At 43.2% G+C, this 18,510-nt stretch overlaps 1 protein-coding gene across 1 annotated transcript in view; it reads left to right on the forward strand.

Annotated features, from left to right (window-relative positions):
- Positions 1–4,908: 4,908 nt before the first annotated feature.
- GHDC (GH3 domain containing) overlaps positions 4,909–18,510 on the forward strand; it is a 51,032-nt gene continuing 37,430 nt past the window's right edge. The window contains exons 1-6 of the mRNA XM_075278289.1: positions 4,909–4,954; positions 10,589–10,854; positions 14,479–14,675; positions 15,659–16,262; positions 16,423–16,612; positions 17,575–17,646. Coding sequence (XP_075134390.1) covers positions 10,593–10,854; positions 14,479–14,675; positions 15,659–16,262; positions 16,423–16,612; positions 17,575–17,646 — 1,325 coding nt within the window. The 5' untranslated portion in view covers positions 4,909–4,954; positions 10,589–10,592. The remainder of the gene's footprint in view (positions 4,955–10,588; positions 10,855–14,478; positions 14,676–15,658; positions 16,263–16,422; positions 16,613–17,574; positions 17,647–18,510) is intronic.

Here is an 18,510-nt window from a genome sequence, read left to right on the forward strand (position 1 = left end):
TCCTGTTGTATTTGATCTCCAGTCACACATGACTTTTCCATCATAGACTGCAATGAAATTTTCATCTCGATGCAACTGTGACTTGCCTGCAGTTTTCTTTTATTAGTAAACAGCCAAATCCCATTCAGTCTACACACCTCTTTTAGGCAGAGCGGAGAATCGCCCAATTTCTCCTGTAGAATCACTGTTGGAGCAATGAACACTAGTTGGCCAACTTCCCTGGCGAGACCCTCTTATTGTGGAGGGACCCTTCAGATTGGTAGGAGTTATCCGTACTGGGCAACCCCTTTAAACTCATTACCTACTTAGCAATTGCATCCTCACGGTTCAATGGTTATATAGAGAATGATAGACTATAGTAGATCTTAAAGACAAACTGATAAGAAAATTAACTACAGCACTCAGGACATACGTATAAATATGTACATATATATCTTTTTAAATGCAACTCTCCATATACGATACAAGATTTTTTTGAATGTTGGATTTTTATGTAAGGTCACAAGGGAGAGAAATTTGTAAGTTGGATGGAAAAAGCCAATATCTCAGTGAACCTGTTTAGTTATAACGCCTGCCGCTGTTTCTGTAAAGTGGTAGGTGTGCCTTAAAGAAGCAGAAAATGGCTCCTACTCCCTTAATATGGTACATCAATTTCTGGCCATCTCTTAGTACTATATGTATATATATATATATATATATATATATATATATATATATATATATATATATATATATATAATTACTATGTGTGTTATGTTCATTTTATTGCCATTTTTTTAATAGACTTGAAAACTATAAAATGGATATCATCGCTATTACATAGATATTCCTCATAGAAGGGAGAGGTATTTCTATTTCGTCAATACACAGTAGGTTTATTAAGAAATTCCTCATTCACCTTAATTTCATCCACCTTTAATAGTAATAAGCTATTCATTAGCTATAACTTGGTCAAATGTTAGTATAGTAGTATTGATTTATTTTGTTTTTTTTAATAGCCATGTAAAGGGAGGTCGACCCGGTCACCACAGCCTCCTAAGAAAAACATAGGGAATATTTCTTGGATTTTCTTTATAATTTTTTTTTCTTGAATGTTTGAAAGATATCTGCTTCCTAAAATCCCTATTATGTTTGCCTGATCCTTGCCGTTATGTGTATTTCCCTGTTCTATAGTTACTCTTTTATTCAGCAAATTACATTGTGTGTTTTGTGCATCTGTGACTCTTATTTTGGAAATAAAATGTATTTTCCATTATAAAATAAACAATTGGTTACATTTTTGTTGTTATTTAACCGAGTACTTTGTATTTTTCCATTCACAGAAAGGTCTATATATAATATATATACAGTACCAGTCAAAGCTTTGGACACATCCTTGCATTCCATTTCTTATTTACTTATTTTGTACATTGTAGATTTATATTGAAGCCATTAAAACTATGAAGGATCGCCTATGGAATGAAGGGTTTTAGTTTAAAAAAAAAAGTGTGTTAACCAATCCAGAATGTGTTTTATGTTTTAGATTCATTAAAGTAGTCCCCCTTTGCTATGATGACCGCTTTGTACATGGCATTCTTTTGGTCAGCTTTACAGGGTAGTCACCTGGAATGGTTTTCCAACAGTCTTGAAGACACATGCATGATTTTGTGTCTGGTTAAAAAACGGTTTCCACGCGGTCAGGCCACAGGCGGACACGGGCATTCACCTTTACAAACCCATTCAAGTGAATGGGTTTTAAAACTGACCGCCGGGTTTCCGTCCCCTGTCCAATGTCACCGGGGCTGAAGACGGAAACCCAACAGAATGCACAAACCGGACACCAGGCGCAAGTGTGAACTGACCCTCAATGTATAAGGCTTGGTTCACATCTGCACACAAGTTTCTGTTCGGGGGGTTCGCTTGGAGACTCCCCGAACAGAAACCTAATCCACATTAAAAAGCAGCTACCTTAGGAAACCTGCGGACCCCATAGAAACCTGGTTTCTGCCGGAAAAGGGCAAAAAAAAAGTGGGGAGAAAAGTGCTGCTTATGTAGAGGGGAACAGAATCCACATACGGAGTGACAAGTCTAGATGTGAACCGAGTGTAAGCCACAGCTCTGCTACGAGAAGTTTGGCGCATAGTACTGTTTGCCAAGAGGTAAAAAGAGGCATTGTTTTCCTAATTACATCCTGGAAAACGGATTTAAATCTTCCCCACACATGCACTACTGTAACAGATTTGGCGTGTTTTCCCCGCACAGGTTTGCTGTATAATGTGAATGAGCTCTGACGATAGCATTTTCTTGCCAACTTTTCTGGAAAATGCAGAAGATTCTCTAAACAAGTGGAGGAGTTGTCACATCTCTGAGCATCTCCATACACGCGGGGTGCCACCACGTGTTTGGACAGTAACTGCATTTATGTACAGAAGTGGAGGGATGTTAAGAAACGGGTTGAGCTGAGTAAACATCTGGCCCGAAAGTATGTAAAGGGGGCTGTAACTTTACTTTATTCAGTAAAGTATACTTGCCAATGTTTTTTTCTGGGGTGTCAGTTGTGATTTTTTTTTTCCAAGGTCATGCTGCTCTTTTGAGTTATGACATGACCCTTTTGTGTAATGTGGACATGCCAATGTTCTGGCCTTTATTTGTGATGTGACTGCTAGTGTGATCGTCCAATATAGCAGAGAACCCTGAGGATACAGGAGGGTTCCACCTGGCTAAAGAGACTTGACCACTCCTCTGGGTGTTCTTCTCTTTTTTTGAGGCTACTTCCTAGAACTTCTGGAAGAATCATCAATTCAAGTGAATTGCACTGAGCTGCAATATCCTATCTATCTGTTACACAGTGGATGGTGTTATGTCTTGGATGCATTGATGAGGATGGGCTGTCCTAATCCTGGAAACCTCTTTAATAAATGTATGTTAGACTCAAACGTCCGGGAGGCTCCCACTAAAAACGGGTGACGTTCTGGAGTTCCAGAATACTGGAAAAATCTCCCAGGTATGGTGGAATATTCCTGTATCCTCTGGGCTCTCAATTCATGTTATATGTGACTACTGGTCTAGTCACAAAAAGTGGGTATATCGTGGCCCCCAAAGAAAGAAGGCTTTACTAATAGGTGTGTGGCCCAACAAAAATTTGGGGTTGTGCTTTTCGCATCAGGGCTCCAAGGAATTCAAATGATAAAGTTGTCTATTAAGGCCAGTATTCTGAGCCATATTCATTAAAGGGGCTCTATCAACAAAATCAGGCTGATAGAGCCCCACATATGCGTGAACAGCCTTTAAAAAGGCTATTCAGGCACTGTAAAAGTTGTATTAAACTAAACACCCCCCCCCCCCCCGTTTTAAAATAATACCCTAAAAAAAGAATATGTTCTACTTACGGATCGTGCACGCTGGGCGGGCATTCATGGTGTGTCTTCATCTTCATCCACGCCTCTTCTTCCTCCGGTCCCGTCCTCCTCCGGCGCTCGTGAACGGACATTGATTAAAAAAAAAAAAAAAAATGACCTGGGCACATGCGCAGTAGCATGCGGCCTCTACTGTGCATGCGCCCAGGCCATTTTTTTTAAATCAATGTCGGTTCGAGAGCGCCGGAGGAGGGTGGGACCCGAGGACATCGGTGGAAGAGGAGGCGTGGATGAAGAAGACGGCGCACCCTGAATGCCCGCCCACAGTGCATGTTCGGTAAGTAGATCAGATTCTTTTTTAGGGTATTATTTTAAAACGGGGGGGGGGGGGGGGGAGTTTAATATAACTCTTACGGTGCCTGAATAGCCTTTTTAAAGGCTATTCACGCATATGTGGGGCTCTATCAGCCTGATTTTGCTGATAGAGCCCCTTTAATAATCTTCTGTGTACCCATTTTTGGAATCTCTCTTCTTGTTGCTATAGCTAGGGGGCAGACATGTCTATTTGTCTAATGCTGAAGAATTTATTTTGTATACTTGTTTAGCGCCATCACACTGTGCAGCACCCTAAAGATATTGCCAGCACTGTTCCAAGTAGGGCTCACTATGTAAATTCCCTATCGGTAATCCTAACATATCACTGTTTGGCGGTGTGCGTAAGTAAGTAAGTAAGTAATGTAAAAGGGACCTTTTTTTTTTTTTACCTTCTATTCTGAGCTTTGTATGTGTTTTCTTGTACTATTATTGCATTATCAATCCTGACACACACTGAATTTCCCCATGGTGGGACTATTAAAGGATTATTTTATACCATGTGGGGCTAGTAAAGGGGGCACTATGGCATGAGGGGCCCTGGTGGTGGTGATAGTGTTAGTAAATAGGGAGCATGGCCTAAACATTTCCTCTAGATGAGCCCTCAGACATAATTTTGCCTGGTGTCCCTGAAATGACGCATCCACCCTGGCTATAACATACTATTGCAATACAGGAAGCCAGTAACCAGAAATACAAAACACTTTTTTATTATTCAGATGTGTCTGTATGTAGAAATACAATTGTGACATGACTTGATGGTGCTATAAATAAGCAGAATGATAACTGTGCTATAAGTCCTTGTCCTCTGCTGTTCCTCTGGTCAGTCCCTTACACTGCCTTGTCACATTGCTGTTCACTAGGCAGGAGCTGACAGCTGAGGACACCTAGTGGCCACAACAGGGAAGACACAATACGTCATGCGCGTAGCTATCTGTGCGGAATGCAGTAGCTGCCGTGTGCCAAGAATAATACCTCAGGAAATGAAACCTGCTCAACACCCCAACCCTGGCAGCTTCAAGATTAAGTGTGCTTAATCTGAGCAAAGTAAACAAAGATTCCTTGGAGTCTGCCATCAACAAACATGGCTCCTCATGAAAGTCTACGGAGTAGTAGCACAGAAGTATCCTGCCCTAAACAAGCATGGCTTCTTATAGGAACCTTTCCTCTCATTGGCTGCCATCCCTAGCACGTGCCACAAGAGGGCGTGGTTACCCTCCCGCAGTCTCAATGTTATGAAGAGGGAAGTAAGTGATAACTGTGACTGGAATGTGGGTGAGGGTCTGAGAAGCGGGCAGTGAGGTGTGAGGGGTCACTAGTAGCAGCCTCAGCCATGTCCTGCTGCTTATCATGGAGTACATAGGAGCGGGGCAGAGAGGTGTGAGGGGTGACTAGTAGCAGCCTCAGCCATGTCCTGCTGCTTATCATGGAGTACATAGGAATGTGTGTAAGTGACGGTGGTATCCGGGTAATGGTTCAGCCAGTAATAACATAGGAAGTCTGTGCAAGTCCCAAACCAAGTAGGACTGCCCTACCTAGCACCATGCTCAGCTGCTGGAGGTGCCCTTGTGGCCACTTGCCAGGTTAGGGGAGTGGTGGTGTGTTTTATCCATGTGATACCTGACACTAGGTTTACACCTGCCTTTGGGTTTCCATTCATGGGGTCTGCTTGGGGAGCCCACTAATGGAAACCTAATCTGCTTTAACAAGCAGAACCCCACTTTAATGTCTGCAGGGTTTGTGCCCCGAAAAGACAGAATGGGGAACAGAATCCCTGAACGGACATGGGGTGCGGGTGTGAACCTGGCCTGAGAAGGAGGGTTAACGTTCCCAGGATCAGGGATCGTAAAGCTGCTAAATTTGTAAATATAATTTACATCCTCCTTGGGGTAAAAAGGGGAACTTGCTCTAGCACCACCTTTAGTAAGGTATCTACCTGTAGATCAATTCTTGGTTTCTAGAAACCTAGTGACATGATCTGGGATTACATCAAACCCAGAAAACCTTCGTCAAAAGGAATAGAGACCCATTGACAGATAACTGTTCATGAATTATTGCCCCTAGTTTTATGAACCAGGCTCCAAGGATATTCTAGATGCAGACCATGCAAGACTCGTCACAAATTCTGATGGCGCCCAGGGGTGTAAATCTAGAAAGTGTGCTGATGTAGCAGTCACATTTATGCCCTACTTATTGGTTCCAGGACATACATAGTTACATATTAACTGAGGCTAGATGAAGACATCAGTCCGTCAAGTCCAACCTATTACCCTACAATACCTTACAGTGTTGATTCAGAGGAAGGCAAAAAACACCATGAGGCTCATGCCAATTCAGGGGGAAAATTCCCTTCCCGACTTCAATCTGGCAGTCAGTATAAAACCCTGGATCAATGTGTCCTTAAAGGGGTGGTCCAGGCAACTATAACTAGACCCAGCGCCGCACCTCCCATGAGGCGACCTGAAGCGAGCGCTTCAGGCGGCGCTATGTCAGGGCCCCAGGGAGGGCGGCATTTTTTCTTACCTAAGCCAGTCCAGGACAAGCTGTCCTGGACTGGCTTAGCACGGAGCGGTGGATTGGGGAGGCCGCTGAAGCAGCGCTGCTCCGGCAACCTCACGCTCAGGCAGAGAGCAGGTCTTCTCTGTGCCTGCGAACGGTGCTAAGCCACGCCCCTTCGCTAAGCCATGCCCCCTCTGCTCCTCCACGCCCCCTCCTCCGGGGGGGGGGGGGGGCGGCGGCTTTCTGTCGTTCGCTTCGGGCGGCGAGAGGGGCAGGTTCACCCCTGACTAGACCACAACTCTATAAAATAAAAAAAAATTAGTATCTTCAGATAACTAATATAGGTTTAGCAAATTCTTACACATAAAAGTCAGGAAGAGGGGTCTGTAAATCACTTTCTATTATGGTGACAGGATTTTTTTAGGATCCTGAATAGTATATGCTGTATCTGAAAAATAACATGGAGTCCTTACCTTGTGTCCAATGGACCAGCTTGTCCTGACACAGGTAGAGAGAAGAACATGTAGTACTGCACTATAGTGTCAGCCAGTCAGTGCATGCACTTCAATGATGTCTGTGAAACTGTCCATGTGTTTGCCAGATTTTTCGGTATGCACTTTATGGCAGGAGAGTTACTCCTAACATTGTAGTGGTCTATGCTGCTGGTAGTCCCTGCCTTCCAGCGACATACTATCCTATAGTGAATATAGTACAGGACAGTATAATGCTGGCAGGCAGAGACCCTTACCATCATAGATAACTATAATGCTAGGAGGCCCTCTCCTTGCATGATGTTCAGGCAGGTAAATTCAGCACACACCCGGACAGAGTTTCATAGGTGAAATTGGTTGTGTGAATGCGGCCTAATACAGGGGTTTTATCAGTAGTAATCTGTTGGAACCTCCAGCCAGGCATTGTATGTTGAGTCTTGTGTCCCCGTTTGTCTTTGATTTGGGGGCAGATTCCTTATTTTCAATGGGAGATCACAGCAGGACAATAAATATATACACCCTATTCTACACTCACCGGCCACTTTATTAGGTACACCTGTCCAACTGCTCGTTAACACTTAATTTCTAATCAGCCAATCATATGGCGGCAACTCAGTGCATTTAGGCATGTAGACATGGTCAAGACAATCTCCTGCAGTTCAAACCGAGCATCAGTATGGGGAAGAAAGGTGATTTGAGTGCCTTTGAACGTGGCATGGTTGTTGGTGCCAGAAGGGCTGGTCTGAGTATTTCAGAAACTGCTGATCTACTGGGATTTTCACGCACAACCATCTCTAGGGTTTACAGAGAATGGTCCGAAAAAGAAAAAACATTCAGTGAGCGGCAGTTCTGTGGGCGGAAATGCGTTGTTGATGCCAGAGGTCAGAGGAGAATGGCCAGACTGGTTCGAGCTGATAGAAAGGCAACAGTGACTCAAATAGCCACCCGTTACAACCAAGGTAGCCAGAAGAGCATCTCTGAACGCACAGTACGTCGAACTTTGAGGCAGATGGGCTACAGCAGCAGAAGACCACACCGGGTGCCACTCCTTTCAGCTAAGAACAGGAAACTGAGGCTACAATTTGCACAAGCTCATCTAAATTGGACAATTGAAGATTGGAAAAACGTTGCCTGGTCTGATGAGTCTCGATTTCTGCTGCGACATTCGGATGGTAGGGTCAGAATTTGGCGTCAACAACATGAAAGCATGGATCCATCCTGCCTTGTATCAACGGTTCAGGCTGGTGGTGGTGGTGTCATGGTGTGGGGAATATTTTCTTGGCACTCTTTGGGCCCCTTGGTACCAATTGAGCATCGTTGCAACGCCAAAGCCTACCTGAGTATTGTTGCTGACCATGTCCATCCCTTTATGACCACAATGTACCCAACATCTGATGGCTACTTTCAGCAGGATAATGCGCCATGTCATAAAGCTGGAATCATCTCAGACTGGTTTCTTGAACATGACAATGAGTTCACTGTACTCCAATGGCCTCCACAGTCACCAGATCTCAATCCAATAGAGGAGCATCTTTGGGATGTGGTGGAACGGGAGATTCGCATCATGGATGTGCAGCCGACAAATCTGCGGCAACTGTGTGATGCCATCATGTCAATATGGACCAAAATCTCTGAGGAATGCTTCCAGCACCTTGTTGAATCTATGCCACGAAGAATTGAGGCAGTTCTGAAGGCAAAAGGGGGTCCAACCCGTTACTAGCATGGTGTACCTAATAAAGTGGCCGGTGAGTGTATATTGCCTTGGCTCGAGGCTCCCCATTAATTAGGCCCATTCATCTAATTGGGAGGTGGAAAATGAAAAGGAACCTGAGTTGGATGTTCGCCTCAGATTTCTCTTCATTACTGCAGTGTGAACATACCCTTTAAGGGATTCTTAAAATCACATTTTTTGTCGATCACATGTAGGAATAGCTTTAAGAAAGGCTATTCTCCAACTTTTAGATGTCTTCTCTGCGCCGCCGTTAGGTAGAAATACCGGTTTCCGTCTGTATGCAAATTAGTTCTCTCGCAGCACTGGGGGCGTCCCCAGTGCTGTGAGAGAAATTTCCAACGCCGCCTCCATCTTATTCGGGAACGGCCTCTCTGCGCGTCTTCTTCCAGAGCCGGGTTCAAACTTCTAGGCATTGGGCAGAGCCGACTGCGCATGCCCGCGGCCACAAGAAAAATAGCCACTTACACAGTAAGTAAGCGGCAATTTTCTTGTGGCTTGTGGGCATGTGTAGTCTGCTCTTCCCGAGGGCTAGAAGTTTGAACCCGGCACCGGAAGTAGAAGAAGATTGCATGCTGAAAATATTGTATCAATAAGCCATTGTAACTTTTGAGTCCACTGTATTGTAATTGTTACATAGTAGGTGGGGACCTTGTTAGAGATATTGCATAAAAGTTCAGGACCTTCAAGTTATGCCTCTGATGGTGCCCCTATAATATTCTACTGCCAAGAGAGCCCCTGCTGATACACCAAATTTACAGGTTATGAGCTAAATATATGCCTGAATAGCCTTTAACAAGGCTATTCAGGTGCTGCTATTAGTTTGTAAAAAGACCCCCTCCCCTCCGTTATTATTAATTGCCTTTTGAAAGCGTGCGCAGTAGCTCTCCCTCCGGCAAGCTACTGCGCACGCTCTAGCGCCATTTTCCGATAGAGAACATTGCGAGCTGAAGCATGCTCAGTAGTGCGGGTGCTTTCAATAGGAACCGCTGTGAATAAGCAGGAGGGGGGGGGGGGGGATTAGAGGCAGCGGTGGGCGTGCAGAAGCTATGACGCTAAGGGGTGCACGACACACCCACTGTGCACGATCAAGCTCATTTACATATCGATTACCAAGGTATTTAATAAAAATGGGGGGTCTTTTTACTCATTAATAGCAGCACCTGAATAGCCTTTTTAAAGGGGCTCTATCAGCAAAATCATGCTGATAGAGCCCCACATATGCGTGAATACCCTTTAAAAAGGCTATTCAGGCACCGTAAAAGTTATATTAAACTACCCCCCGTTTTAAAATAAAACCCTAAAAAGAATATGTTCAACTTACCGAATGTGCACGGGGGGCGGGCATCCAGGGTCCGACGTTATCTTCAGCCACGCCTCCTCTTCCAGCGATGTCCTCGGGTCCCGTCTAACTCGCAAACTGACATTGATAAAAAATGGCGCGGGTGCATGCGCAGTAGCATGCTGCTTCTACTACTGCGCATGCACCCGCGTCATTTAGTCGGGTAGTTTAATATAACTTTACCGGTGCCTGAATAGCCTTTTTAAAGGCTATTCACGCATATGTGGGACTCTATCAGCATAATTTTGCTGATAGAGCTGCTTTAAAGGCTATTCAGGCATATCTTTAGCTCATAACCCGTAAATCTGCTGATAGAGCCCATTTAAGCCATCTAAAAGGTGGTATAAATGCAGCCTAGTTTATCTAAAATACGCCTGATTTATCATTCAGCATGTGTCACTGATAAATCTGGCAAATTTTGCATTGCCTAACTATTAGTAAATCTGGGCCTCTATGTGGACTTTTCCTATTTTTCTAAAACCAGGCCACATAGCACAAATGCACCCCAGAATATCCTGCAGGCATAAACCACCTGAAATTAGTGGTCTTTCTTTGGCCCACCTACAGGTTGCACTGCAAAGATTGAAAGCGGTGGCAGCAACACTCGACAATATGTGATATATGGCCATACCTCTTCATAAATCTCAGTTGCCAGCGCCAGTTGGAGCTTGTATTAAGACTGTTAAAATCTTAATAAATTTTCCCCTTTGTGTTGAAATTGTGACAATACAGGGCAATAGCCATATACAAAATGTCTTTATTGGGCTTCTTGGATGTCGGTTTCAGAACTATGTCTAATTCTCACAGTTTTGCTATTTAGGACAATGTATTTTTGGATTATTACCGTGGTGAGCTTCGTGAGTCTCCTTCTACTTCTCCTATGGAGTGGGAAGAGAGTATATCGATGGATGGCCGGGTTGCAGCGTGGGAGGAGCCTCAAGGTTCTGTCCAGAAAGAAACACACTAAGAACTTGGAGCAGGATACATGTAATGCTCGGGACTTACAGCAGAAACTAATACTGGGATCCTTGGCCAAACATAAAAACACAGAGTATGGCCTGAAATACAATTTCAGAGACTTGCATGGTAAGTACAGTCATAGCCCAGACTATTTGTGAAATTGGTATTTGTCATATGTTACTGATTAAAATAGTTCCTCTATGTGCTCAGTTAGGCAGGTCATTAATAACCAGGCAGATCTATAATACATATATTACTGCATTTACTTACACTATCATCATGGTTCGGAGAGTGTCATATTGTGTAAGAAATTCATTTCCAGAAGGAATTACAGAGGGAGCAAACAGATCAAAGAAATAGAGCCACGGCATTATTCCTTTATGAGATATACATTTACCCTAAAGACATGTGGAGAGAGTTGTACCACATACAACACTTGTTCCCTCTTAATCGGATAGGGAGTAAATGGCTGATCATGAGAACAGGGGTCCTGAGTCTCCTTGTTTGAATGGATCACGCATGCATGCTGACACTCTGTTCATTTCTGTGTGATAGCCAAGTGCTGTACTTGACTTCTCATTGGTAGCACATATGTATGACCAATATTATTTAACAGGGAGACCTCCTGGTCTCTGCCATGCTACGTGTACACTAAGATTGTCTAAAGCACCATGAGAAGATTGAAAAAAAGTTAATTGCAGAGTTTGGGAATAAAAGGGTGAGGTATGATGATATACAATGAAGATAAGCAGTGGGAGTTATCTAGTCAGGCTCAAGACATGCAGGAAGATTTACTACTCAAATGAGCTAAAGTTCTGACCCTGGTTTCACCAAAAAAGTGGCATACAAGAAGATTGCATGCTGAAAATATTGTATCAATAGGCCATTGTAACTTTTGAGTCCACTGTATTGCAATTGTTACATAGTAGGTGGAGACCTTGTTACAGATTTTGCATAAAAGTTCAGGACTAGAGATGAGCGAACAGTGTTCTATCGAACACATGTTCGATCGGATATCAGGGTGTTCGCCATGTTCGAATCGAATCGAACACCGCGTGGTAAAGTGCGCCAAAATTCGATTCCCCTCCCACCTTCCCTGGCGCCTTTTTTGCACCAATAACAGCGCAGGGGAGGTGGGACAGGAACTACGACACTGGGGGCATTGAAAAAAATTGGAAAAAGTCATTGGCTGCCGAAATCAGGTGACCTCCATTTTAGACGAATAGTGGATTTCAAATCCGGGTCATATGAGAATGTGAACTTTGTGACTATGAGACAGGGATAGCTGTACAGGCAGGGATAGCTAGGGATAACCTTTATTTAGGGGGGAATGTTATTAAAAATAACTTTTTGGGGCTCTATCGGGTGTGTAATTGTGATTTTTGTGAGATAAACTTTTTCCCATAGGGATGCATTGGCCAGCGCTGATTGGCCGAATTCCGTACTCTGGCCAATCAGTGCTGGCCAATGCATTCTATTAGCTTGATGAAGCAGAGTGTGCACAAGGGTTCAAGCGCACCCTCGGCTCTGATGTAGCTGGCTAATGCATTGTATTGGCGTGATGAAGCAGTGCTGAATGTGTGTGCTTAGCACACACATTCAGCTCTACTTCATCGGGCTAATAGAATGCATTGGCCAGCGCTGATTGGCCAGAGTACGGAATTCGGCCAATCAGCGCTGGCTCTGCTGGAGGAGGCGGAGTCTAAGATCGCTCCACACCAGTCTCCATTCAGGTCCGACCTTAGACTCCGCCTCCTCCAGCAGAGCCAGCGCTGATTGGCCGAATTCCGTACTCTGGCCAATCAGCACTGGCTAATGCATTGTATTGGCGTGATGAAGCAGTGCTGAATGTGTGTGCTTAGCACACACATTCAGCTCTACTTCATTGGGCTAATAGAATGCATTGGCCAATCAGCGCTGGCCAATGCATTCTATTAGCGTGAACTGAGTTTGCACAGGGGTTCTAGTGCACCCTCGGCTCTGCTACATCAGATTGCTACATCTGATGTAGCAGTGCCGAGTGTGCATCAGATGTGTAGTTGAGCAAAACTGACTCAGCACTGCTAAGTCTCTGCATTCGCATAGGAATGCATTGGCCAGCCTTCGGCCAATCAGCGCTGGCTCTGCCGGAGGAGGCGGAGTCTAAGGTCGGACCTGAATGGAGACTGGTGTGGAGCGATCTTAGACTCCGCCTCCTCCAGCAGAGCCAGCGCTGATTGGTCGAGTTCCGTACTCTGGCCAATCAGCACTGGCCAATGCATTTCTATGGGGAAAAGTTAGCTTGCGAAAATCGCAAACTGACAGGGATTTCCATGAAATAAAGTGACTTTTATGCCCCCAGACATGCTTCCCCTGCTGTCCCAGTGTCATTCCAGGGTGTTGGTATCATTTCCTGGGGTGTCATAGTGGACTTGGTGACCCTCCAGACACGAATTTGGGTTTCCCCCTTAACGAGTTTATGTTCCCCATAGACTATAATGGGGTTCGAAACCCATTCGAACACTCGAAGAGTGAGCGGCTGTTCGAATCGAATTTCGAACCTCGAACATTTTAGTGTTCGCTCATCTCTATTCAGGACCTTCAAGTTATGCCTCTGATGGCGCCCTTATAATCTCCTACTGCCAAGAGAGCCCCTGCTGATACAGCTGCAGACTGTGGCCCAGGTTTACTATTGTGATTACGATTTGGCGTTGGTAAACATGGATCAATGTTTAAAAATTTTTGACATGCTAAACATGTGGATGTAGATTCTCAGAAAATGGAAACGTGCCTTAAAATGTGCCAAAATAGTGACAAACAATTCTGGCTCAATTTAAAGGGGCTCTACACCAGATATACAGGTTATGAGCTAAATATATGCCTGAATAGCCTTTAATAAGGCTATTCAGGTGTTGCTATTAGTTTGTAAAAAGACTTTTACAGAGTTTGGGAATAAAAGGGTGAGGTGAGGTATGATGATATACAATGAAGATAAGAAGTGGGAGTAATCTAGTCAGGCTCAAGACATGCAGGAAGATTTACTACCCAAATGATCTAAAGTTCTGACCCTGGTTTCACCAAAAAAGTGGCATACAAGTCTTATTTGACAATTAGATCTGGTGGGTTTTATTTTTTTGCTTGGGGTAACTTTTAAATGGTCACTAACTTCTCAGACAACTTAGTCTGACTTAATAGAGCATGTGATTCTGGATAAACATGTAACGCTAGGTTCACACCTGCGAAACCTAATCTTCCTAAAAAAAACCCAGTTACCTGCGGAAACCCACGGACTCCATAGACTATGAAGGGATCCGCCCGATTTCCTCCTGAAAATGGGGGAAAATGCAGAGAAAAAAATGCTGCATGCAGTGCTTTTCTCTCCACATTTTTTAAATGGGTTCGGGGAAGGAAACCCCAAATGGAGTTTAAGTGCCGGTGTGAACCTAGCCTCATTCACTTTGTTTTAAATAGTTGTTTTCTGCCTGAAAAAACTTACATATAACAAAACCAATAATGGATAGTGGAGGAAGGCAAACTGATCCTTATCATACACTCCCACAGCATCATGGAGAAAAGTATGATATGATGCCGCCATAATGGGGGTATTAGCAGCAGTGAAAGGGATAGGACACACCATTTATGAAGGGTTATACAGTCATAGAATAGATTGCCCAACAAGACCCTGCACATGTTTCAATCAGGTACCCTTTAAGTTCTTTAGTGTCTCTAATACTGCTCACATATGGTAAAACTGTAATTTCATTCCTGCAGATGTGTCCTCATTTCAGAAGAAACACCCTCTGACTCAGTATGGTGACTATAAGGACTATTTACAGCGCACATCACAGGGGGAAGAAAACATACTGGTGCCGGGAAGACCCTCTGTTTTAGTAGCAACTACAGGAACCTCTGGAAAGCGTTCCATGGTCCCTATGAGTAACAACAGTGCAACTGAATGTTTCCTTCAGGTATCTCCTATAGTATAAAATAATGTCTTCTCAGTCTGTAGCTTCATTGGGAAGCATGGGAACATATTATATGTATTGTCAGCCAGTCTCTAGTTGTGGGGTAATGCAGTTCCAGAACATTTTATAGAGGGATATGATGTGGCAGTACCCTGTATAGTTATATGCTAGGAGGTTGTTCCAAGAGCAGATATGAGTATATTATAGGTTAACCCTTTAGGCCAGTTCAGTATGGATGGGTCAAGTTTATCAGCTGCAATGGATGCATGTAACTATGACCTAGGCACAAATTTGCCACCGTCATTTTGGTGTGGATCACCGTCCCCTGGAACAAAATAGGGGTTTTGAAATGCATTGCAGTATGCTATATTAGTGTTCAGATATCCTGGAGTTCAAGACCCCTAGGGGGTTTAAAAATAAAAGTAAGTCAAAATGAATTACACATAGCAGAAAAAAAAGTACAGGTTATATTGGCTTGTGCTGTGGGTTGTGAGCTCACAATATGTGGCTAAGACCCCACGTAGCAGACTGCAGGAAAAACCGCGGTGGCAACGCATTAAGGATTTTCCCTCACTGCTGTTCATATCTGTAGAGAAACTGCTGGCGTTTCTGTAATTATAATTGTCATGCTGCAATTTCCAAAATCACAGCGTGTCCTCTATGCATATTTTTCTGCAATGTGGGGATGGGATTCGCTAGAATCCCATCCACTTTGCAGGGATTGTAAAATGGCTCGGCAAAAACTCCACGTGGGGCCCTGGCCTTTAACTGCTTTTTTTGGGAGGGGTTTTGGCGCAGTCAGATCCAATTCAGGATATTTGCTGTGGACATTTCACAGTAGACCTGTTCTGTGTGGCCTTTGCCTACAGAAGCTTTATAAAATGCATTGCATGTTGGAGGACACAATGAGATTCTGTTATTTTTTTTTATTTTACATAGTCAGTACATTGTCCATATTGTTTCTTAACTGCTGTCCCATATTCTAGGGAAGAGCTGTATATCTGGAAATCATTAACACCACTTTCCCCGGAGCTTTGGAAAATGTCTTCAAGTTTACATTTCCATCTACTATCCAGCGGTCTGAGGCTGGGATTCCCATCGTTCCATATCCATCTACTTTCTCATCGAATGTTACAAAGGACATTTACGCTCCTCCAGTACCAGTGCATCCCACCATGTCTTATGATGACATACTTTACACTCAGCTTCTCTTCTCACTCAGAACTCCTGATCTAAGCATGCTTGAAGCCAACTTCTTCTGGCACCTTCGCTATGTCTTCTCCGTCTTGGAGGATTGTTGGGTGTCTTTGGTTACTGATATTCAGAAAGGACGTCTCGGTTCAGAATGTAAGGTTCCTCTAGAAACCAGAAAGCAAATAGAAGACATGCTTGTCCCCGATGCATCCCGAGCTGCAGACCTACGTTCTCAGTTCCAAGAAGGGTTTACTGGTATTGTAAAGAGGTTGTGGCCTAAGTTACGGGTGATTTTGGCTGTCGAGAGTGGAGGCAGTGACCTGGATCGGCACATTCTTCAGGACACTGTATGCCAGGGGATTCCAGTTTATTCTCCCACATATTGTGCAGCAGAAGGTACGGATTTGCTTTACAACGGGTTCATCTAATTTATCCTAATGTATTTATAGCAATTTCCATTTACCATATGGTAATTTATCATCTGCTGATAATTTTTTCATTCCTTCAATTCTAGTTCTGTTATGTTGCAATTCTGATATATTTTTGTATTCCCTAGGCCTTTGTGGAGTAAATCTTTGGCCACTAGAAGAAGTCCCCCGGTACGTACTGTGTCCCAGATCTGTATTCTTTGAGTTCATACCTGTGGAACTGAGCGAGCAGGAACAGCCACTTACATTGTGTATACAAGATCTGAGTGAAGACAAAGCCTATGAGCTGGTTATAAGTAACAGAGATGGACTTTACAGGTGAGTAAGCATGTTTTTAAACGTATGTAAAAAAAAAACTATGAAAAAGGCTGTGATGGCACCATCCGCCCGCCAGGCATTTCTTTTACCGCAACCTTTGCAGAGGAAATGTAGGAAAACATGAATGAGAGGCCGATCATGTAATAAAGGATTGGCTCAAATACATCCAAGCATGAGATGTTTCTAGAGAATGGCTCTCGGTTCTAGCTCATAGTAGTGAACCTATTGTCTAATGTCCTTAAGCTGTAATTGGGCATACAGGGTTGTCTTGTCTTGTGGATGTTACATCTCCAGCATGTCAATTATATGCTGAATATCTGTTCTGTGGATTTCATCATATGAAATGTATAAGGCAAAATCTGCAGCAAATCCACAATATTTCTGCAATGAAATCCCCAGGCTATTTTTCCGCATTGTTTCAGTGCAATGATAGCATACCTGTAAAATCATACTCTATACTGAGCAGAGTCTATAGGACTTTGTATGTAACTACTATTTTAGCATTATGGGCTTACTGTTAGTTTGTTCATATGGTGCAGTAAATATACTGCCGAAAAATATTATTCCTCGCATTACCCCTTTACAGTTGCAGTCTGATTGGGTTATGTAAGCTACTTCATCACCTTTTGTTTGCACCAGCTTTTAGATATGAGGCCTTGGTTCTTTGTCAATATGTATTATTATATCTGAGGAAGACTAGAAGGAAGTTAAGCAGCCTGCTTATGACATTTTCTTTTCTTAGAAATGCTCTGGGTCAAACTGGAATATATTCAGCGGTGATCTTTCCTATAACCGTCATGTGTCTAGTCATAATGGTCATACACAACAGACCTGTGTACTCCACCCAGATGATAGAGTGGCATCGTTTCAGTGTCATCTTTATTTCTTCCATTTCAATGTTTTCTTTTACAGTTTTTTTTTTTTTCATCCTTTTTATATCATTGCAATTCTTTGTATTTTAGGTACCGGCTTGGAGATGTTGTACAAGTTACCGGCTTCAATAATCAGAGCCCTATAGTGAAATTCATATATAGGTACATATTAAAGGAATGGCTTTTAGAATATTAGTTGTTTAAAAAAGAGTTTTTAACATTTAACAGTTAAAGGGATCCTATCTTTCAAACCTTTTCTTTTTTTCTAACTAACACGTCGGAACGGCTATTCATCTCCTACTTTTCGTTGTCTTCTCCATGCCTCTATTCACCTAAAATCCCATTTTTTGTCGGTGTGTAAATGAGTTCTTTCGCAGCACTGGAGGCGGGCCCCAGTGCTCAAACAGCACTGGGGGCGGCCCCAATGCTGCGAGAGAACTCTCCAGCGCTGCCTCCATCTTCGTCTGAAACAAGGTCTTCCTGAGTCTTCTTCCAGCGGTGTCTTCTAATTTCTAGGCCTCGGGCCTAGAGCAAAGCCAACTGCACAAAAAAAAAAAAAAAGGTTTGTATGATAGGATCCCTTTAAATCTATATTGAAAAGACTTTTTTTTTAATATCTTTTGGTAATTTTCTTTATGGTAATGTTCTTTGACTAATAAGATGTGCAGAAATCTGTGGTCTAGCCTTCAAAACAACCTTCTTCACAGATGGAACAGATTTTCAGTCGTAGAAGTTTCTGCAACAAAATCTGCCACGTGCGGATACATGAACCAGTTGTGGATTTACAAACAGATTTTCATGCAGATTTCATTGAGACGGGTAAAAACTGCAGCTGAATCCATAGCAAATATGTTGCAGATCTGTCACGGAAATCCACCTCAGCAAAAACATCACTCTATCATGCACTTTTCATTGTGCTTTCTGGTAACAGGACTCCAGCAGAATAATGAATTCTGAAGCCTTCTTTATGAATAAAATATAATGTCAAAAAATACCATATAAAAATACACAGTAATAACAAAATGG

This window comes from Leptodactylus fuscus, chromosome 6 (assembly GCF_031893055.1).
Source record: "Leptodactylus fuscus isolate aLepFus1 chromosome 6, aLepFus1.hap2, whole genome shotgun sequence".
NCBI lineage: Eukaryota > Metazoa > Chordata > Amphibia > Anura > Leptodactylidae > Leptodactylus > Leptodactylus fuscus.